The sequence below is a fragment of the Tachysurus fulvidraco genome, chromosome 2 (assembly GCF_022655615.1).
Source record: "Tachysurus fulvidraco isolate hzauxx_2018 chromosome 2, HZAU_PFXX_2.0, whole genome shotgun sequence".
In the NCBI taxonomy this organism is placed as follows: domain Eukaryota; kingdom Metazoa; phylum Chordata; class Actinopteri; order Siluriformes; family Bagridae; genus Tachysurus; species Tachysurus fulvidraco.
The window spans coordinates 11,439,932-11,462,996 of NC_062519.1; the positions used below are offsets into that span (position 1 = coordinate 11,439,932).

The following is a 23,065-nucleotide window of genomic DNA, read 5'->3' on the forward strand; positions in this document are numbered from 1 at the left end:
ATAAACACAAACAGATTTCTCTCTTAATCTACTTCCCCTAAACAAACTTGCCTTTTGTTAGAATTGTACAAAAGCATGCAATTTGTGATGGCTACTGTGTATTTAATTTCTATTACACTTACTGTTAAAAAATGCAATGTAAGCTTAACTTTTCCGACTGGACTGGTAAGTCAGTGCATGGAATATTCCTCTGGTTTTAAGTAAGAAATGTATTATAGGTAAGATAAGATGTGGAAATGGAAAAAATGGAAGTGTAATGGGAAGAAAAAAAAAAGGTGGTTAAGGCATGGGGTCGAAAGAATTCAAAACGACCATTTTTGGATGTCTCAAAATGTTTAGGAACTCCCATTATTTTAAACCATGTAAAAAACAAAAATAATCCAAAATTTGTATTGAATACTGTAGTAAATGTTACAACCTGTGATTCTGGTGACATTTTCTATGGTGTCCTTTATTCATGTGTGTGTGCAAATATGATTCCCTGCCAGAGTTTCTGGCCTTCCTTGATTCCACCTCCACATCAATTACATTATCCCTGGTGCTCCTAATTAAAGAAAAAGGGAAACAAGGTGGACGGTGGAAGAAATCGTGTGCTTGGAGTATTGTAGTAAACTGGTTGTAATATCCACACATACTTATTCACAATATACCAGCACTTCTCTGTGTGGCTTAACCCTAGACTGGGTCGTAACGTAAAATTACCCAGGAGTAAAACCACTACAGAAAAATGCACACCATCAATATGCAGAACGATGACTCCATGAATTATTTCAATAGAAAAATTGAGAAAATCAGGCAAAAAAAAAATTGTAATTACTAATTTAAAACCAAAGGATTTGATCGATCATGAGGTAGATAAAATGACTCTGATCAGCACTGTTTCACTCCCCTTTGGGAGACAATGCCAGCAGCTCTCAATCCCCTTCAAAAAATAAATTCTTCCCTTTTAAACTAGTGGTCATCAAAGCCGCGATTAAAAAAGTGGCCTTAACACGTGCCAGCTGCCCTTTATCTTCAAAATGTCATAGCACAGCAGTTATGCTCTTACCTACATAGCAATAACATTAATGAAATGTTTCAGTATGTTTCCTCATCATAGCACAGAGACAGCATAGGCTAAAGTGGTAATTTACCTGTTACTGGACTGTGATCAGGATTATGTCTCCTTGCTGGTGTTACTTAGTCACCACTGCCCATGCTACTTGATGGGCTAGACAATGTCGTTATTGTTATGGGGACAGCCCTCTCTTCGGTCAGGACACATTTAACTGATCGTTAGAAGTTCATAGATTTAAATGGTGACCTCTAAATACATACCACATCTATCTTTGGGTTTCCACAAGGTTCTTTAGTGAGCTGAGATGTTTGGATGCGGTCACCTTACCACCCGTGCAAGTTGCTCAGTTTTGCTGAAAGTGGAGTGGTTGAGTTCCATGGCACAACCTGATCCAGTATTTGGAAAAAGAACTGTCGCATCTTCCGCTTGCCCATGTACAACAGCTGAAACTGGAATGTCTGGTTCAGATCAAGTTTGTGCACTGGGGGCGGGGCTACTGTTAGCGCATTTGATAATGTACCTTAAGTATACTAATGTTTAATACACTTTTACTTTACCGCGATATGATATATTATCAGCACACATGATAGTAGCTGGCTACATGCTAAGGCTAAATTTCTTTGTGTTAACGATAAAATAACGTTATGTACTTTAGCGATTACACCCTCCGTTTATACAGATTACATGGAGCTGCACGTACACGTTTTATTCGCCGTGTTCGGATGCCAATGTAGGTTCGCAAAGCCATGAGCATTAACAGTAAAGCAACATCCTCCATTGTTGTTGTGCTTGCCGCTGCTGCGCTAACGTTGCTGGGACACGTGACACGTATACAGTGACGTCACACTCGGCGCTGTGATGGCTCTCTAGCTGGTGGAAAGGCAAACCGGTTCTTAGAAGGTTCGCCAGTGGAACCAACTTTGAACCAGCACTAGCGCTAGCTTTGAACCAGCACCCAGTTCTTTCTGGTGGAAAAGAGGCATACTGGACACTCCGGTGCAGACCGGGACATGCTCAGTCACAGTTCTGATGACAATGTGTTTAATGCAGATGCTTCACTAGCAATGCCAACAGTGCTATAAGCAACATGCATGTAGAGAGTGGCAAAGAAGAACATTTGTTCATCATCAGAGCATAAAACGAGGAAGGCTTTCAGGAGAGTGAACACCAGAAAGGCAGCAGGACCAGATAGCAGCTCAGATCGAGTGCTTCGACTACACTGAACAACAGTGCCAGTTTCCACAGATATATTCAGCCTCTGAAACGGTCTGTAAATTCCACATGCTTCCAACAGTCCATTATTTCTTTTCCCAAAAACACCCCAACATGCCTGCCTTACCAAAAATCATCCAGCAGCCCTGACTCGTTACTAATAATTAATATTTAAACTTTCTAGTATCACCCAAATGAAGATGGGTTCCCTTTTTGAGTCTAATTCCTCTCAAATTCCTCTTTGATACAATGTCCATTGTTAAAAGTGCTATATAAATACAAAAATTAATCGTACCACAGCTATTCTAAAGTGCTCTAAAAGACCATTTCAACCATTGTACTGAGGACACCATCAGAAACCTCCTGTACTGCCCTAAATTTGGTCCGAATGTTTTTTGCTATATGCTAAAAACAGTCCAATGCTGTGCAGTTCAGTACTTAACACCTTAATTCCCATATTCACCGCACTGTCTCTGTTTAAGTGGCTCTTCTTGCCAGACATATATGTGAAAAAAAGAATTTCATTGTGCTATAATGTAAATATGACAAAAATATAGACACCTTCTAAAAAAAGCCAGAAAAACTGTTTCCAAGAGAACCACCACTTTCAGAATGTCAGCAAGACAAAGGAGCCAATAGTGGACTTCAGCACAAAGCACGAGAGTAACTACCAGCCACGTAAAATCAACAGGGCCCCAGTTGAGATAGTGGACAGCTTCAGACTGACATTTGTGCTTTTTCAGTTGCTTATAAATATATAAATGGCTAAAGTCTAATGTCACTGTAATCAGCACAAACTGGACTACAATATGTGAGCAGCATGTATGTACATAATTGTGTTTTTGAGAAAACAATGTTTATGCGTGGTTAGTGAAAATTTTTAAATCACTTGAATAAGGCCATAAAACACATACAGAACATTGGTTCACAGGACTTTTGAGAACTGGATCTTGTAGCCTAGAGTTTTTGCTTCAAAAATATGTGAAAATCATCTTGTTTACTCACTCACATAAAACAATATATTGATTTAAAATTTCTAAGACACTTTTTGTTTGTAGAGGGCATATGCGAGTAGGCGTCAACCATCATGAATATTAGTGTGATTCACACCTGAGAAGACAAAGGCCTGCATAATGAGCTGCAGAATGAGCCTTACAGGTAAGTGTGTGACAGAGAGGAGTTACAAGAAAGAATGTGAGGACAAAATAAATGTGTATATTTTTTGTTTGTAGTTTACTTAGAATATTTAACTATCACACAAATCACTTTAGAAGTTAGTAATAACACAGAAGAAAGACACAACCAGGGCAAAACTGTGCAACAAAAAAATAGTGTCAACAGGAAGAGAGCAAGATAAAAAAAGGGTGTAAGGATTGTAGAAGCCCACTAACCTACTCTGTCACATAGTACCCAGAATTGAACAGTTATACATCTTTGTGCCTCTCTAGGAAACAGTTCCTTTTCAGTTGAACACACAACTGAACATCACATGCCAGGCATTTCCAAGGCATTTCCAAGCACACAGTTCCGGATTTCATGTACATGATTACGTGAATGAATCACCTCAGTTCATTTGCATATGAACAGCACCCTCAGAGGGAGGCGGGAACACATTAGCTATAATTAGGCGAAAGAGGAGATATCGGACCACTCCTTACTGTCTTATGGATTACATAAAAATAGATTATTTGTGTTTGACTTGAATTTGTTTATTTAAAAGTAGACATTTCAAGCTTTCTATGCATATATTTATCTTGTATTTGAGGCAAGTATTCGCCGAGATTCGGGTTGTTTTATTTATGTGTCTGTGAAGAGTGGTGACCGAGACGGCAAAGAACGCAGTCTATTTTCTTTATTCTACAAAAGCACAGTGTTTTGTTATTGTGTGTATTCAAAGAAAAGTAGACGCTTTACAGATTCGATTGATGTATTGCTCTTATCTGTATGATCGAAACGGAAAGTGTAATTTAAGTTAATTTCGGCCTTAACAGGAGATTATGCCACAAAACGCGTATATATCGACTCCAGAGGGTTAAGGGAATACCCTCAAAAGGTGCTTTTACACATGCACCACTGAGAGCAACTTCAAGGGATGCATCATAGCCGGTCTTGGGATCAGCACAATGCAAGATCTCCAGAGGGAGCTACAATTAGCAGAGCATACCATCCGCACTGAGCTCCCTGACCGGTTAACAAGCTACAGCAAGTAGCGCTGGACAGGCCAGATAAACCACAGCCATCCTAATAATGCACTCTTCTCTGATGCAGTCTGGAAAGGGCCTCCAATCAAACACACAAAGAATGAGGAGCTTCTTCCCACAGGCTGTTCAAGCCACAACCAGAACAATACCTAAAACCTAGATTTTTTCTGGACTTGCATACTCAACACACACTGTCACCTGACTGTTATTTAACAACACATAATTTGCACTACATATACCGCAGATATTTTTGCACTAAATAATTGCACACATTGGCACATATGCACTTTTATTCACTCGTCATACTTTTTAACCACTGACTTTCCCACCTAATAGTTAATTATATTTTTAATGGATTAGAGCGGGCATCACCAAATGGTGGACCGTGGTCCGGATCCATATTAAGCATCTCCTTATTATAATCTAATATTATAAGATTATATAAGCTCTTTGATATTAATAAAAAGATCTTTCATTCATGCGCAGTTAATCTAGTTATTACGCGTCATCTGTTCCATACTCCAGAGCAGAAGGTGGCAGTAATGCACCTAATTACACTAGCAGGACAATTAAGATTCAAACTGCTGGCAGGACAGTTACATGCCCATTTCTCTCACTAGGAACGGAAGATGGAAAGGGAGTAAGGAGAGGTGGAAAGGAGAGAGGAAAAAGGGAGCTGCTCAAAGCTCTGCACTTTTCTTTTATTCAGTAAATTCTGCTCTGTTCTATTTTACTCGAAATGTTTTGCCTAAGGTTTGTGTGTTATTAATGTAGTTAAAGTTTAAAAAAAGGGGCAGCTCAAAAGTCTTTTGTTTAATTTTTTTTCTTAAAGATTAAAAGCACTTTTATTTCACTCAAAAGATTCTGAATGTTTTACATTACTTGAAATATAGGCCCTAAGTTCAGGCTGCTCAAAGCTGTGTTTGCACTTTTTATTTACTTTATTCAGAAGAAATTCAGTGTCTGTTTGTTACTTGACATGTAGTAAAGACAACTACAGTATTGTTTTCCATTCAAGTGCTATACAAGTTCAGACTTTGAAAACACTTGAAATTTAACAATAAATTATATAGAAATGTATGTGCGTTATTGATTTTATTAACATGAGGGTACACTATTTTAAGTGACAATACAAGATTTGGACCTTTGCTGGGAGGAAATTTTAGTAACTGGACCTCTTTGAATTTTAATTGAATACCCCTGGATTAGAGTCTCTCCTATCTCTCCTGTCTCTCAGATGTAAAGGCTTGGATGTCCTTAATTTACTTTAGTAAAATGCATTACTACTACTATTTTTTCATACATGAACAAGAATAAGATACTTTTTTGAGCCTTCTAAAGCCATTAGAACGCCAAATCAAAATTTTGCTGACTTGTCTACTGTGCACCCTCCATGGTTGGTAGCTGTGTTGTGTTTTGTACGAGAGTTGCCTAAGGGGTTCATTTAATCCATTAAAATCTCTCAGCTGGTAATGACCTTATCCACTCCAACTGTTCCCGATTAAATTAAATATGAATACAAGGAATGATGTCTTTATGACTGCCAAATTTCATGTCTCTACATCAAAATTTCTGACACGAAAACAGAGGTAATGTGGTTTGAGAAGAAGTAGATTAAGTTAAGAACAGTTACTTTCAAGATAAAGTAATTAGGAAGAACAATATATTGGTGATAATTGTGATTTTAGGTTCATCAAAATCAAGGAAAATCAATAACATAATATAGTATATACAAATTTTAAACACAATTACTTACCACTTTAATAGTAACACCTGTACACCTGCTCATTTATGCAGCTATCCAATCAAACAATCATGTAGATGCTGGTCAAGAGTTTAAGTTGATGTTCAAACATAAATTTTTGACTATGACTGGGGAACTGATCTCAGACAAAAAGGTCTGGTGTACAGCCCTAATCTAAAACTATACCAAAAGGAGTTCATACTGATTTGTTAAAGTCACTAGAATTTTTCCACAACAACCTTGGCAAACCATGTCTTTAAGTATCTCACTTTGTGCATGGATGAAATATTATGCTAGAATAGATTTGGACTCAAGCCCTTATATTTAGAGAATCTCTTGCAGACAATTGTATATTCCAACTTTGTATTAACATACTGGGGAAGGCCCACAATGTGACAGTCATGCATCAAAATACTTTGTCATACAGTGTATTAGTAGTTATGCTGAAGAGTGTATTGTCAGAATTTACAGTTTTGAAAACAGTCTTGAGCACAGGGTTACAGCATGACATAAAAAAAGAATCTGTGCTCCTGCAAACAGGTTCAATAAAGTATTACACAAGCTACTACAGGGGTGTAATACTTATAGAGGTCCATAAAACTATCTATGTTCTAAATTTTCTAATCCAGCCCACTTAATGTATGTAAAGAGCAAAAACTAATATTGATGTTTAATTAATCATTAGTAGGCTAAAAATCTACCTATTATGGCCTGTTTTATGTATTCCAATAGAAATGTTATATACAGTCAATTTCCAGGGCTATAACTTAAAATCCAGAAAGTTCTAGATGTAAATTCTAGGGTTAATTACATAGCATATAATCATTCAGCATCATGCATAATTAGAAAAATTATAAGCTGCATTATGATCTGTTTCAGTGGTGATATACAGTACTTTGCAAACATTTTAGGCAGGTGTGGTAAACATATTATAAAAATAGAAAAAATAACAAATAAGAGCACATTTAATCATTTATTTTAACAATTAACTATATGGAATGTAAATGAACAGAAGAGAAATTCAAATAAAAGCAATATTTGGTGTGATCTCTCTTATATCTTCAATTGTTCAATTGACCTCACTGTCCTACTACACGATACATTTCAGGTTAAGCAGATGCCTCCCTGGTGGTATCGCATGATGGCTGTATCTGAATGTATTTCTCAGCATTGAAGACACCATTAATCCTGGCCAAATTTCTAAATCCATATGCAGAAATGCAGCCTCAAAATTGCCATGACCTCCACCATGCTTCAATGTTCTCATTGTACCACTCCTGTCCTTTGGCAAGCAAACTGCCTCCTGCCACAAACAAGCATTTAAAATTTTGTCTCAGTCACCTGCTGCCATTTTTCTGCACCCCATATCATGTTTTTGTGCATAGCTGAGTCGCTTAGCCTGGTTTCCAGATGAGAGGTATGGCTTTTTGGCCACGGTTATTCTATAAAGACTTCTTGCCAGACTTCTCTAGACAGTAGATGTGTGAGCCTGTGAACCAATGCCTTCCGATGTTAAACAGAATAAGCATGATCTGACTTTCATTACCTGCATTAAGTTTCTTTGCCCAACCACTGCATCTACAGTCCGCAGTATTGGCTATTTCTTTGTGCTTCTTCAAAATAGTTTAAACAGCTATCTTGAAACCACAGTCTGCTTTGAAATATTTGCCTAAGAGAGACCCTGCTGATAAAGTACAACAACCCTGTGTTTTGTTGCAGTGCTCAGTCTTGTATGTATGACCTGTGACATGAAATTGTCTTCCACAACCTGCCATTTGTTTTATTTAGTGACTGTGTTTCAACCTACATATGAAACTGATGATCATTAGCACCTGCTTGGCATAATTGGTTAATCATGCACTTGACGCTAATCATACAAAATTCCTGAATTTGTGAATAAAGTGATGCTGGTTTGCAGTTAAAGGGTAGTCACACCAATTACTGATTTGATTTTTTAAAAAAAGGCTCATTTTGTAAATTGATAAACAATTAAAAATATATTTTTTTAAAGCATCACTTAATTTACAGTATTTCTTCACAACTGCCTAAAACTTTAGTACTGTATGTGATGCATACATTTCTGTAATGAAAGCCTGTAGTCAGATCAGATCTTTGAGGATCAGATTAAAAACCCCTGCTTTAGATAAATAACTAACTTCAGTAGTCTATGTTTTGTAACCTACCAGTGCTCACTGCCAGCATTCTTGGCCTGCTCGGCTTCCTGAAGGTGTCTTGTTGCAGCTGCAGCTAAAGCTGCAGCACTCTCATTCTGGAACTCTGTTGCTACGACCTGGAACATAGGACCCAGCCCCCAGCAAAATTTAAATGAGGTGGCAGGATAAAGCATGGGCTTAATGAATAGCTTAACCAAAACATTGATCAGTGTTCTATAATGAAATTGCAGACAAAGCTGTTAGCTTTCATTTAATTAACCTTTTTAAGCAAACCCCCTCCACTTTTCTTACCAGCAATAAATCTTGAGCAGATATTCGAACAGAATATGAGAAGGTGTCATCATCTTCATCCTCAACAAACTGCTGCGGATTGACTGTCCACACTTTAATCTGTATTTTGAGCCCACATGGTTACTAATAAATAGTACACAATCAAGTAGCAAATTTCGGTGAAGGAGCACATAGACAAAAAACCAAGCATACCTGATCCTCAGTGATCTGCATATAGAGGATAATGTAATAGATGAGTTCAGGGAGAGCTTTTCTTACTGTACTCTTAAACTTATTGTTATCCAGCAATGTGTGTACAAACTCAAAGATACTGAAGACCAGGTTCTCAAAGCCGAGGACTTCTCCTGCACAGAAGGTTCAGAGATCTTCCATAACAAGCTATATTTTATAACAATACTATATAATATAACTAGATTTGTAAAGTTTGTCGCAACAAACTTTGATGTTGGCTTTGACGATGCAAGTATTCCCAAAGGCCGGTGCTTTTTGCAGGCGAGTGGACATAAAGGTCAGTGTTACTTTTGGAGGCAAGCAGACAAAGATTGTGAAAGCTACTGGACCGCTAGGGTGGCAATACTTTTGGAGGCGATTGAACATGAGCATGTGACATGATCCAAATACCCGTGGGGCAGTTCCCATCATTGTGTTGAGTGTTTTGATATATGACATGTCCATGTTGTGTAAATTTTTGATTTCACTTATTTTGGGGGCGGGGCTACACTTTTGGCGAAAAGTGGCTACTGAGGGTTTGGACATTTCATGTCAATACTGCAGTCATTATGGGATTCTACTTATTATTATACTGCATGGAACACAGAGAGAGAAGCCGTGCCTGAGCTCTGCATGTGTGAGAGCTTAGAGGAATTTTCAGAATTCCCATTCAAGTCTATGGGATGTTCGATCGTCGACTACGGGAAAACCGAAAATTCCGTCGGAACCCCGAAATAATTTTTTTTGTCCAGAGTAAGGTCCTAAAGAACCTGTCTGAGTTTGGTGTAAATCGCTCGAAAACTTGCCGAGTTATAAACCTCCAAAGTTTATAATGGAAATCTATGGGGAAAAAAGGCCACTTTGAGCTTCCATACTGGGAAAAGTAGAAGCAAAAACTTCAGACCAGGGTCAACGACATATCCGAATTTGGTGCATGTGGCTCGAAAGCCCTAGGCTGCATTTTTTTTTTTGGAAAAAAGCCAGCTAAGAAAATAATAACTAGATTTGTAAAGTTCATCGTGACAAACTTTGATGTTGGCATTGATGGTGCAGGTATTTGCAAAGGCCAGTGCTTTTTGGAAGCGAGTGGACAAAAAGATTTTGAAAGCTACTGGACCGCTAGGGTGCCAATACTTTTGGAGGTGAGCGGACATGAGCATGTGACATGATCTGAATGCACGTGAGGCAGTTCCCCTCATTGTGCTGAGTGTTTTGATATGTCACATGTCCATGTTGTGCAATTTTTTAATTTTCTCGTGAGGCACATCCCCTCATTGGGCTGAGTGTTTTGATATATGACATGACCATGTTTTGCTAATTTTTGATTTCTCTTATTTTGGGGGCGGGGCTACATGTGACGTCACCAGAATACCCGTTGGGGTGCCAATACTTTTGGCGAAAAGGGGTTACTGAGGGTTTGGACATTTCATGTGAATATTGCAGTCATTATGAGATTCTACTTATTATTACACTGTATAGAACACAGAACATAAGCCGTGTCTGAGCTCTGCGCATGCTGCGTGTGTGAGAGCTTAGAGGAATTTTCGGAATTCCTCATTCAAGTCTATGGGATGTTCGATCGACGACTACGGGAAAACCAAAAATTCTGTCGGAACCCGGAAATAAAAATTGTCTGGAGGAATGTTCTAAAGAAGCTATCAGAGTTCGGTGTAAATCGCTCGAAAATTGCCAAGTTATAAACCTCCAAAATTTATAATGGAAGTCTATGGGGGAAAAAAGCCATTTTGAGCTTCCGTACCAGGAATGCCTGAATTCCGATCACTTAGAAAAATAGGAGCAACAAACTTCAGACCAGGGTCTACGACATCTCCGAATTTGGTGCATGTGGCTCGAACGCCCTAGGCTGCATTCTTTTAAATAAATTTTTGTCTAAGAATAATAATAATAACAACTAGATTTGTAAAGTTCGTCGCGACAAACTTTGATGTTGGCTTTGACGGTGCAAGTATTCGCAAAGGCCGGTGCATTTTGGAGGCGAGTGGACAGAAAGATTGTGAAAGCTACTGGACTGCTAGGGTGCCAATACTTTTGGAGGTGAGTGGACATGAGCATGTGACATGTACAAAATACCTGTGGGGCAGTTCTTCTCAATGTGCTGAGTGTTTTGATATGTCGAATGTCCATGTTATGCAAATGTTTGATTTCGCTTGTTTTGGGGCGGTGCTACGCGTGACATCACGTGATGTCATGTGATGTGACCAGAATACCCGTGGGGCAGTTCCCCTCAATGTGCTGAGTGTTTTGATAGGTCACATGTCCATGTTGTGTAAATTTTTGATTTTGCTTGTTTTGTTGGCGGGGCTACACGTGACGTCACGTGGTGTCGAGTGACGTCACCAGAATACCGGGTGGGGTGCCATTACTTTTGGCAAAAAGTGGCTACTGAGAGTTTCGACATTTCATGTCACTACTGCAGTCATTATGGGATTCTACTTATTATACTGCATAGAACAGTACATGCAATTCTTAATGTTGGATGTATTGTGTGTGTGAGAGCTTAGAGGACTTTTCGGAATTCCCTATTCAAGTCTGTGGGATGTTCGATCGTCGACTACGGGAAAACCGAAAATTCCGTCGGAACTCCGAAATAAAAACTAAATCGCTCGAAAACTTGCCGAGTTACAAACCTCAAAAGTTTATAATGGAAGTCTATGGGGAAAAAAGGCCACTTTGAGCTTACGTACCGGGAATGCCGGAATTCCAATCGCTTACAAAAAATAGAAGCAACAAACTTCAGACCAGGGTCTACGACATATCGGAATTTGGTGCATGTGGCTCGAACGCCCTGGGCCGCATTTTTTTTAATAAATTTTTGTCTAATAATAATAATAATAATAATAAAGCTTATAACGGAAATCAGAACGTTGGCTTCTACAAAGCCAACATAATAATAACTAGATTTGTAAAGTTCGTCGTGACAAACTTTGATGTTGGCTTTGAGGATGCAAGTATTCACAAAGGTCGGTGCTTTTTGGAGGCGAGTGGACATAAGGGTCAGTGTTACTTTTGGAGGCAAGTAGACAGAAAGCTAGGGTGCCAAAACATTTGGAGGCAAGTGGAGACGAGAATGTGATGTCATTCGAATACTCCTGAGGAAGCTCCCTCATTGTTCTGAGTGTTTTGATATGTCACATGTCCATGTTGTAAAAAGTTTTTTGATTTTGTATATTTTGAGGGCGGGGCTGCGGCAAAACCGGAAGGCCAGTTGGTACAACAATTTAAACCTTTGTTCAGAGTATCACCCTAAAGGAGCTGGCCAAGTTTGGTGTAGATAGTTCAAAAGCTTGCCGAGCTATAAACCTCCAAAGTTTATAATGGGAGTCTATGGGGAAAAAAGGCCAATTTGAGACCCAGTACCGGAAGTACTGGTACTCCGATCGCTTAGAAAAGTAATAGCAACAAACTTCAGACCAGGGTCTACAACATATCCGAATTTGGTGCATGTGGCTCGAAAGCTCTAGGCCGCATTAAATTTTATAAATTTTTGTCTACGCTGAAATAGGAAAACAGAATGTTGGCTTCTACAAAGCCAACATAATAACTAGATTTGTAAAGTTCGTCGCGACAAACTTTGATGTTGGCTTTGACGGTGCAAGTATTCGCAAAGGCCGGTGCATTTTGGAGGCGAGTGGACAGAAATATTGTGAAAGCTGCTGGACCACTAGGGTGCCAATACTTTTGGAGGTGAGCGGACATGAGCATGTGACGTGACCATAATACCCGTGGGGCAGTACCCCTCAATGTGCTGAGTGTTTTGATACGTCACATGTCCATGTTGTGCAAATTTTTGATTTCGCTTGTTTTGGGGGCGGGGCTACACGTGACGTGACCAAAATACCCATGGGGCAGTTCCCCTCATTGTGCTGAGTGTTTTGATGTCACATGTCCATGTTGTGCAAATTTTTGATTTTGCTTGTTTTGGGGGTGAGGCTTCATGTGACGTCACATGACGTGACCAGAATACCCGTGGGGCTGTTCCCCTCAATGTGCTTAGCGTTTTGATATGTCACATGTCCATGTTGTGCAAATTTTTGATTTCACTTGTTTTGGGGGCGGGGCTACACGTGAAGTCATGTGGTGTCGAGTGACGTCACCAGAATACCCGGTGGGGTGCCAATACTTTTGGCAAAAAGTGGCTACTGAGGGTTTGGACATTTCATGTCACTACTGCAGTCATTATGGGATTTTACTGCATAGAACAGTACATGCAATTCTTAATGTTGGATGTATTGTGTGTGTGAGAGCTTAGAGGACTTTTCGGAATTCCCCATTCAAGTCTATGGGATGTTCGACCGTCGACTACGGGAAAACCGAAAATTCTGTCGGAACTCCGGAATAATAACTTCGTCTGGAGTAAGGTCCTAAAGAACCCGTCCGAGTTCGGTGTAAATCGCTCGAAAACTTGCCGAGTTATAAACCTCAAGAGTTTATAATGGAAGTCTATGGGGAAAAAAGGCCTGTTTGAGCTTCCGTACCGGGAATGCCGGAATTCCGATCGCTTAGAAAAATAGAAGCAACAAACTTCAGACCAGGGTCTACGACATATCCAAATTTGGTGCATGTGGCTCGAACGCCCTAGGCTGCATTTTTTTAAATAAATTTTTGTCTAAGAATAATAATAATAAATATAGCTGCAAGCAGCCATTCCGGGGTCAAGCCGATCAGATGCGCTCAGAACATGTCGCTGATGAACCATACCAAGTTTCGTAGCGATATGGCATTGTTTATAAAATCTCGTCACCACTAGGTGGCGCTGTCACTAAACGTTGCATGCACCCTCAGGTCATGACTATAATGACATATACCAAGTTTCGTGTCGACACGCATAAGTTTTGCGAAGATACAGCCTCACGTCTGTTTTCGCCTGCTCGCCACCACACAAAATGGCCGTCCGAAAACCATTTGGTATCGTTTGACACGACATGCCTCAAGAAGTCTAACAACACATCCTTCATGATTTTAGACTCACGTTTGCAGTAGTTATAATCAAAAATACATGTTTTTAAAATCTCGTGGCCACTAGGTGGCGCTGTCACGAAACGTTGCATACACCCTCAGGTCATGACTATAATGACATATACCAAGTTTTGTGTCGACACGAAACGTTTTGCGAAGATACAGCCTCACGTCTGTTTTGGCGTGCTTGCTACCATGTATGTTGCCACAGTATACAAGAAGGCATTGGTCTATCAAAAAACTTTTGATAACTTTTTGTCTAGGGTGTCTCTAGATGCTAGATACCAAAGGACATGCAAATCGGACAAACGGTCTAGGAGGAGTTCGACAAAGTAGGTATTACGGAAAATTCAAAATGGCGGAAAGGTATCCATGACAGAAATGATGTCATGTGGTACATTCGATTCGGCATGAGCAAAGGGTTTGAGCTAGACACACCAAAGTTGCTATAATAACTTCTAAGACTGGCCTATACATGTGTGTCAAATTATATAACTTTCCTACATATGGTTCTATGGGCTGCCATTGACTTCAATGGAAGAAGAGGAATAATAATAATAATAATAATAATAATAATAATAATAATAAGAAAACCGACAATAACAATAGGTGTCTACGCCCCTTCGGGGCTTGACCCCTAAATATAGCTGCAAGCAGCCATTCCGGGGTCAAGCCGATCACAGGCACTAAGAACATGTCGCTGATGAACCATACCAAGTTTCGTAGCGATATGGTATTGTTTTCAAAATCTCGTTGCCACTAGGTGGCGCTGTCACAAAACGTTGCATGCACCCTCAGGTCATGACTGTAATGACATTTACCAAGTTTCATGTCGACACGCATAAGTTTTGCGAACATACAGCCTCACGTCTGTTTTGGCGTGCTCGCCACCATGTATGTTGCGAAGGTTTGGTATCGTTTGACACAGCATGCCTCAAGGAGTCTAAGAACACCTTCTTCATGATTTTAGACTAAAGTTTGCAGTAGTTATAAGCGAAAAAAGCTGTTTTAAAAATCTCATGACCACTAGGTGGCGCTGTCACGAAACGTTGCATGCACCCTCAGGTCCTGACTATAAATGACATATACCAAGTTTCGTGTCGACACGCATAAGTTTTGCAAAGATGCATCCTCACGTCTGTTTTGGCGTGCTTGCCACCACACAAAATGGCCGTCCAAAAACCGTTTGGTATCATTTGAGTCAGCATGCCTCAAGTAGTCTAACAACACCTCCTTCATGATTTTAGACTCACGTTTGCAGTAGTTTGAAAAAGTAGGTATTACGGAAAATTCAAAATGGCGGAAAGGTATTCATGAAAGAAACGATGTCATGTGGTGCATTCGATTCGGCATGAGCAAACGATCCAAAATATGCAAGAACTGTGTCTCCAGGCCTTACGAGTCAGCAGTTATGAACATGAACATAATTGGATGTTTGGACTGTTGGTGGCGCTAGAGGGCTTAAGCTAGACACACCAAAGTTGCTAGAGTAACTTCTAAGACTGACCTCTACATGTGTGCCAAATTACATAACTTTCCTACGTACGGTTCTATGGGCTGCCATTGACTTCAATGGAAGAAGAGGAAGAATAAGAAGAAGAAGAAAACGGACAATAACAATAGGTGTCTACGCCCCTTCGGGGCTTGACCCCTAATAATAATAAGCTTATAACGGAAATCAGAATGTTGGCTTCTACAAAGCCAACATAATAATAATAATAATAATAATAATAATAATAATAATAATAATAATAATAATAATAATAAGCTTATAATGGAAATCAGAATGTTGGCTTCTACAAAGCCAACATAATAATAATAACAATAATAATAATAATAATAATAAGCTTAGAACAGAAATCAGAATGTTGGCTTCTACAAAGCCAACATAATAATAATAATAATAATAATAATAATAATAATTAATAATATCCTTTTGCACACAAGCAACATACCATCAGAGTCAACAGGATCATCCACTTCTTCTGTGTAATTTACCTCTGTTCTCACATAAGTAAACACTTGGTTAAGAAATCAATGTTTTCATCAATGTCCAATGTTGAACTAAAAAGTGGATATCTTTAAATTTGGCATTAAAGTAGAGCATATACAACTGCTCCAAAAACAGAAATGCTACAAACTGAAGTTAAAATGATGGATATAAAGAAGGAAAGGATATAAAGAAGCACTTTCTGTCAGTGTATTCCACACAATGGGAAGAATCTGCTGCATGGAAGACACCATACGTTTAGGAAAGTTCTTCACAAGAGCAGTTACTGCCTGTGGGGAAAAAAAAAGTAAAATAAAGCATTGAATTATCCCAGCAACAAATAGCAGTCTAAATTTTTTCAGATCTCTTGCCTTTAAGACCTCCATCTTAAGACCACTGTCTGAAGTGGGTCCATCTGGCATCTGCACAGCTTGCACAAGTGCCTCAGTGAACTGTTCGACCACAGGAAAAAATAAGGCTTTGGCAGAACCCTGAAAGAAAGAATCAACATAATTTAAAAAATAAATAAATACACAAATAAACGGAATTAAAACCAATAATTTAATCCTTTCTCAAGAAAATCATCTCACTTTTTCAAATACTTCAATAGCAGAGATTAAGTTGGCACAAGTTGTAAATATTTCAACTGCCCTGGAACGTGTGCGAATGCCATAGACCTGCATTAAACAAATACATAAAACAGATTGTGTCTTTAGAACACAAGTCTTTCATTTTTAATTATATTTTGTCAGTTACAGAGATCACTATACTGTTAATTAAATACCTCTGCCATGGTGAAGATTTTATACATCTCTGGCAAAATGACAGGTGCTACCAGTGGCATCTGTGTGTCTGTGACTTCTCTGGTGAACTCTACAGAAAGAATTCATTGTTAAAACTTCCATGACATGGGTATGTGTGATACATTCTCTTGCAAGTAAATAAAATAAAAATAAAACTATAGTTGAGGCCAAAATGTTTACATAGATTTTTCACAACTTCACACATTTCATGTTATCATTAATTACTTAAATCACAAATTAAGCCTGTACAATCACTGTCCCCTTTATAATTACCTATACATTTTTGCAGTTATTGCTAATCAGCCAATCACATAACAAAAGTGCAAAAAAAAGAATCATGCAAATGCAGGTCAAGAATAGAAATCAGACAGAAGTAAAAGGTATGAGCTCCGGGACTCTGATCATGCCATTGATATTGGTACCAGCTGAGCTGGTTTAAGTATTTCAGGAAATGCTGGGGGGAATAAAAAAACAAACAAACAAACAAAAGTGGCTGGGTGACATTTCTGTGGGTGGAAAATAGTAAGTTTGCCATAAAAAATCATGTAAGAGCTTAATTAGATCTTGTGTCACAGGGATTGTTAGACATGCAAATAAGATCCATTACTGGTGGTCGGGAATTGTTGAAAGTTACAATATACATGCCAGTCATTTTATTTGAGCTCCCTTTTTGATTGTAAATCCTTTTCACATGTACAACACCCGGGGAATCCATACCCTGTAATTCTCTAGTCAATTATCTCTTTCCTATTGTCTATGTAAGGATGAAAAGTGGCTTTCCCTGTGGACAACAGCCGGCATACTTTCATGAAGATTGTCGTTGTGACATTTCAGTTGATGTAGTACGTCCACCATCTATATCAGCTGATCTCAGTTCTAATAATTGTGTTTTGGAAGTTTGTTTATTTGTAATATTTATTTTATTTAGTTTCATCATCCTTGCTTCACACCCTCCTCTGAGCCCAAACAGGGAACCCCTGCAGATATGCACCAGGGACACAGGGATGGCATACTATAAGAACTAAGAGTGCTTTCACATCTATAGTTCAGTTCATTTGGTCCGGACCAAAAGCAAAAAAATTATACATTGAAGCCTTTTAGCAGTTTTGGTTCCTTTTCACACCACAATGATCGTTCCGTTCCACACCAGTGAAATGAACCAAAATGCAGTCATGTGATAACATCCACATCACTCATTGGCCACATGTCTTTGAGCGTATTTCCTAAACTGCTTCTCGATTGGTCAGAATAAACGTGCGGGAAATTCCAACGAAACTCCGGAAGTAAACAAAAAGAGGAAAATACAGCATACACCATGGAGAGACGACTGCGCGCTGCAATTATGTTCGTGGTTGTAATCTACTACATCGCTTGTATACAGCATTCTATGCAAAGTCTTAATTTTCATGACGAGCGGATGCCAGAGTACCAGAATAGTACCAGAGTTCGTTTGAAAGCGTTCCGAGACCACCTCTTCAAGGAGGTCTCGGTACGCTTGTTTAGTCCGGTTTTGGTGCGCACCAGAATTCGATTGCTGCATTCTCACCTGCCCAAACGAACGCACCAAATAAGCAATCGAACTCGGGTACGATTCAACCGAACTAAACAAGGCAGGTGTGAAAGCACACTAAGGGTTCAAATTGCTTTGAACCTATGCTACCATATTCAGGGAAGGGCTGATTTAATGCCCACCATCCACTAAGGAACGTTATGATTAGCCGCTAAACTGAAGTGGGTTATTCTCTGGCCAAGCATGGACATCAAGGTTCAATTTCAATGCTCTGCAAATTCATCATTAGCATTCTTTTCAAAAGAGTCGGCTTCTACCAGTGCCACTTCTGAAGTCTTCCCAGGTTTCAATCAACATTACTGATATACAGTATTTTCCGCACCATAAGGCGCACCGGAATAGAAGGCGCAGTCTCAATTACGGGGTCTATTTCTGTACTTAACCCATACATAAGGTGCACTGTATTATAAGGCACATGCTAAAACATGCGGTCTACAAAAAAGGTAACAGAAGCAAAACAGTGAGTTTAGTTGAACTACTATTTAACAATACACACACATTATTTTTTTATCAATCTTCTCCCACAAATCCATCAAAGTCCTTATCTACTGTGTTTTCTTAACTTGGCACAGTTCATTTTCTTGCTTCCTCCACTTCCGAACCATAGATTCATTGATGTTGAATTCTTTCACAGCTGCTCTATTCCCATTTACAACCACGTAACTGATAGCCTGTAGTTTGAACTGTGCCTCGTAAGCATCCAATTTATATTGGCGGATGGCAAACCAACTTAAGGTGAATTTACCGCCACCTACTAGACTGGAGTGTGGAGTGCATAATGGTTATAAACAAATGTTTTGCAACATACCGGTAGTATACCTACCGGAGGCGTGGCGAAGGTAAGCGTACATACTGTACGTATTACGTAATGTTCTCTGATTGGTTTATCGGTGCCAGCGTACGTAGTGTACGTATTACGTCCCTGCGTCAGCGGGAAATGGTCAGACAGTCAATCAAGCGGAGCACTTACCAAAGTCGCACAAAATTTTTACAGATTTTTGGAACTCGGTGCACACATAAGGCACACCGGATTATTATGCGCACGGCCAATTTTTGAGAAAATTTAAGGCTTTTAGGTGCGCCTTATAGTGCGGAAAATACTGTAATATGCCTGGTAAACTACTATCTACAACACCCCAGTATGTGTGCAGAGTACACAAATATTACAAATTAGTCTCTTTAAAAAGAAACAGGTCAAGCCTACCCAAACGCTCTCATCATTTGCCGGTAACTCTTGAGATCCTGCAGAGCATACTTTAATTCAGAAGGGAGATTATCAGGGAGATTACCTGTTTTGTGCTTTTTTGAGCTAGATTAGTATTGCTCATATCCTATTTAGCCTCCTCCTTTCAGATCTCACCAAGAAAGGCTTACCAGACTGTTGAAGCACAGCAGGCATCCCAGGCCTGAAAGAGGGCATTCATCAACAACCCAGTGGTCAGGAATCCAAACTTCAACCTGTGTTTCACCGTCCATGCAAATGCTTCAGAGACTGATGAGAACACTCACAGGTTCTCAAAGATGCTCAAGGAAGAAGAGCACCCGGTTCTGTATATAAACAGGAAGTAGTATGCTGTTGTGTACAGAAAAGCCCTGACCATAAAGTGGGTGATCAAGGAACTGCTCCCTGGTCAGGCTGCCACTACATCCTCATCACACAAACAAAGATTTAAATTGCCAGGGTGAAAAAGACCAACGCAAGGGTAACTTGACAGATCTTTTTAAGATTTAAAAAAAAAAAAAAAAAAAAAAAAAAACGAGCACTTGTTTCCCCATTACCATTCTTCAGTTTGTATTGGCTCATCACAGCTTCTGGTTGCTACAACATGCACACAAACAAATCAGTTTCCAAACAGTTAGGCTGTGATTAAAAAAAAAATAAAAATTTTAAATGAGCTCTTGCATGCCTTTATAACATTGTTTAAATGTTTGTTATTGGGGGTAAATTTCATTTTAGATTTTTGGAAACTTGTTTGGAAAAATTATTGTCCTTTCTGAAAACAGTATTTTTTGAGAAGATAGACAGAGTGGCTGCAAGAAATGTGGCTCTTGCTGGACAAAAACATTTATATTTTAGTTATAGTCAGCAATGCCATTTTATCCAAGTACTAGATGTCCCATGGTAACAAAACAAATATTCTAACTTTTTGAAACATACAGTACCTGTTGCCAAGTATTGGTTTAAAAAAGTTAACTTGGAGGATATTATACCTGTGAGAACTCTCATGGCACCATGCACAGCATTGACATCACCACTGACTAACATTTCCATAAGCAAGGCGAAGAGCTGTGGCCAGGCCTCTGGCCAGTCCCAGTGAGCAATGGCTGATACAGCATACGCCACACTGGAGCGCACCTTACTGATTGACTCCCGCAATCCGCCTGGCAGCAACTCACGGATTACTGCTTTAGCCTGGACAGCAAAAAACAAAAAACAAAACAATTAAACAACAAAAACTACAATAAGGATATCCCACAACTAATTACAACACTTCACCCTTTCTGTTGTTTCTGGCACCCTGAACTTCTCTGACTGGGCACACCAATGTGTTTCAACATATTGCTTCAGAATTACAGAGGCAAGCTGTAAAGAACAAAAGGGAATGCTAAAATAATCACATCAATCCCATGCATAACAGAATATAATGGAGATGATTCTCTGAAATATAAAAACTCTCTCACCTGGCGAATCGCAAGTGCCCCTTGCGGATCAACAGTGAGCTCTGCAAGGTGAACTCCAAACTCTGCATTCAAGAAAAACAGTTTTTCAAAAAAAAAAAAAAAAAAAAAAAAAAAAAAGGCACCATGCATGTACCATGCTGCAAAAATGCCTACAGAAAATTTGTTAAAAATATTAAGATGTATTATGTATCAAAATGTAAAAAAATATTAGCATGTATTAATCCTATTACAATAAAAGTTGTAGCTGCCTCTCTACATTATTACGATAGAAAAGAGGTGTTATTTGTGTAGTAACAGCGTTTAGATTAGGAGTTATTGACTCGGGAACCTCCAATCTGTGAATATGCAGCCAACTTCCTGCTCCTTCAGTTTTCTCCAGCGCTGGAAAGCTGATCCTTTATTAACACAGGTCCAACTTCTTGCCTTATCGTAAGCCTTTCTTCGCTTTCTCTCTTTCTTTTTATCCGCCATGTCAATGCTAAAACCGATTTCTGCTAATGTTACACATGCGCACTGAACACTGTTGACCCGCCCCTTTCTGCTCTTTGGCTACACGTTTGTTTTGATTTTTGTTTTGATTTTTGTTTATTATTCAGCCTGACTCAGTTTTCTGAAGCATTTCTCAAAAATCGGAGAACCTGTCTTTAAGTACTGGCACATTTGAGTTTGTTGTTACATGCCACCATTAAAACAAACTCACCTTGTCTTGCACGTAAATTCACTCAGAGAGAACAGCAGCAGAAGCACAAAAAGTAACATCAAACAGGATATATAATATAATATAATATTAAAAACTTAGAGAAAACTAGAAAACTATTTTAATCCTGTCAAGTCACTACTCTATAACCCCCAGAGAAACTGAAGAGGTAGAGTTATACAAATAGACCTGGGTTGCATATCTTGCTAAGCCTTGACGAGCTGCACTAACTGGGACAAACGCTGCAATTTAGATGCATAAGGCATACTTTAATATTTATATAAACACTAAGTTTTCATATGTTAGAATGAAATGTGACAAAAAATATAATGTAGCCATAATAAATGCATAAGATAAATTCTATGTTTAAGAATATGGCATGTTTTGTCAGTGCTTTTTGTGGGTATTACATAATGCTAACTTTAAAATACGTATATATATTTTTGGAGGGAATGTTTTAGGATTCAACATTGGACTTTATCACCAAAGCTACTTGAGATTCCCAAGTAGTAAACTTAAAATAAATAAAAAAATGTAGAAATGTGGGATGCAACAACGGAGAGAAACGAGTAGTTTTATCACAACCGATGAACACCCGTGATCTTTTGAAGTCACCAGCGCTAGCGTGGACTCCTAGCCTAAAAACATACCAAATTCTTATCCGTATTGTGAGGATGACACCGTATGTAACAGACCATAATCAATTACACCTCATTTCTGTTAACTAACTGTTATAGTCGAGACAAGCACCTCGTTAATGTTAATATTACATTTTTGTTCATATTTGTCCCCCCCCAAAAAAACTATGACTAACTCAGAGCTAGCCAAGAGCTAACCTAAAATGCTGTGAGATTTCTAGCTCTTGTTAGCAGCTTAACCGAACCGACATTAAATCTTGTCCTCATACACACATCTACTGACGAAGTCAGTACAAGTAACAGACGGTGCAGGTATCCTGGTGTCACTGCGCAGGCCGTCTGCTCTCCACACTAATGCAGCCGCACAGAAGCCTGCTAACGTGAAGTACAGGAAACTTAGCTAAAACTATCTTGGCTACATTAATGAATATTTTTACGTGCTTACCTTCGGTCACCTCCAAAACTTTAATTTGTTCCTCTGCTGAGGCGCGCACTTCTTGAACTGGTGATAGGATTGCCGTCAGCGTTTCAATTAATGCCTCCTTAAGTCCCTGCTGTACCGGACTTGCGACTGAACTAGTGCTGGGAGCTGTAGCACCCATACCCGCCATATTTCCAGCAGCCTCGCCGACGTCGTAGAAGAGAAACGTCCACGAGCAACGCGCGCCAATGCACGTTAGTGGCGGGGATTGTTAATACCGCTGTTCGCCTGCTTCTTCTTGTTCCTGGTAGTTCGCTTCTGAGGGACGTTATCGCCCCCTCCTGGAATATATTATACATCATCTTAGATATCATGGCAATGTCACTCTATTCCTTTCA

The 23,065-nt window shown here is 39.2% G+C and overlaps 1 protein-coding gene across 9 annotated transcripts in view; it reads right to left on the reverse strand.

Moving 5' to 3' along the window:
• ipo9 (importin 9) overlaps positions 1–23,065 on the reverse strand; it is a 64,208-nt gene that overhangs the window by 40,702 nt on the left and 441 nt on the right. For 7 of the 9 annotated variants that reach the window (XR_007138911.1, XR_007138910.1, XR_007138907.1 and 4 more), the window contains 12 exons: positions 22,692–23,008; positions 20,912–20,973; positions 20,727–20,813; positions 20,441–20,642; positions 16,641–16,729; positions 16,447–16,533; positions 16,228–16,347; positions 16,046–16,146; positions 15,822–15,880; positions 8,872–9,023; positions 8,680–8,778; positions 8,398–8,504 (listed from right to left, as the gene is read on the reverse strand). Coding sequence is in view for 5 of the 9 variants with exons in the window: in XM_027146227.2 (XP_027002028.1) it covers positions 8,398–8,504; positions 8,680–8,778; positions 8,872–9,023; positions 15,822–15,880; positions 16,046–16,146; positions 16,228–16,347; positions 16,447–16,533; positions 16,641–16,729; positions 20,441–20,642; positions 20,727–20,813; positions 20,912–20,973; positions 22,692–22,857 (1,331 nt within the window). In the remaining 4 variants the exon portion in view is untranslated. Of the gene's footprint in view, positions 1–8,397; positions 8,505–8,679; positions 8,779–8,871; positions 9,024–15,821; positions 15,881–16,045; positions 16,147–16,227; positions 16,348–16,446; positions 16,534–16,640; positions 16,730–20,440; positions 20,643–20,726; positions 20,814–20,911; positions 20,974–22,691; positions 23,009–23,065 lie in introns of those variants that run through there. The other 2 variants (XM_027146228.2, XM_047805303.1) reach the window with 2 other exon arrangements.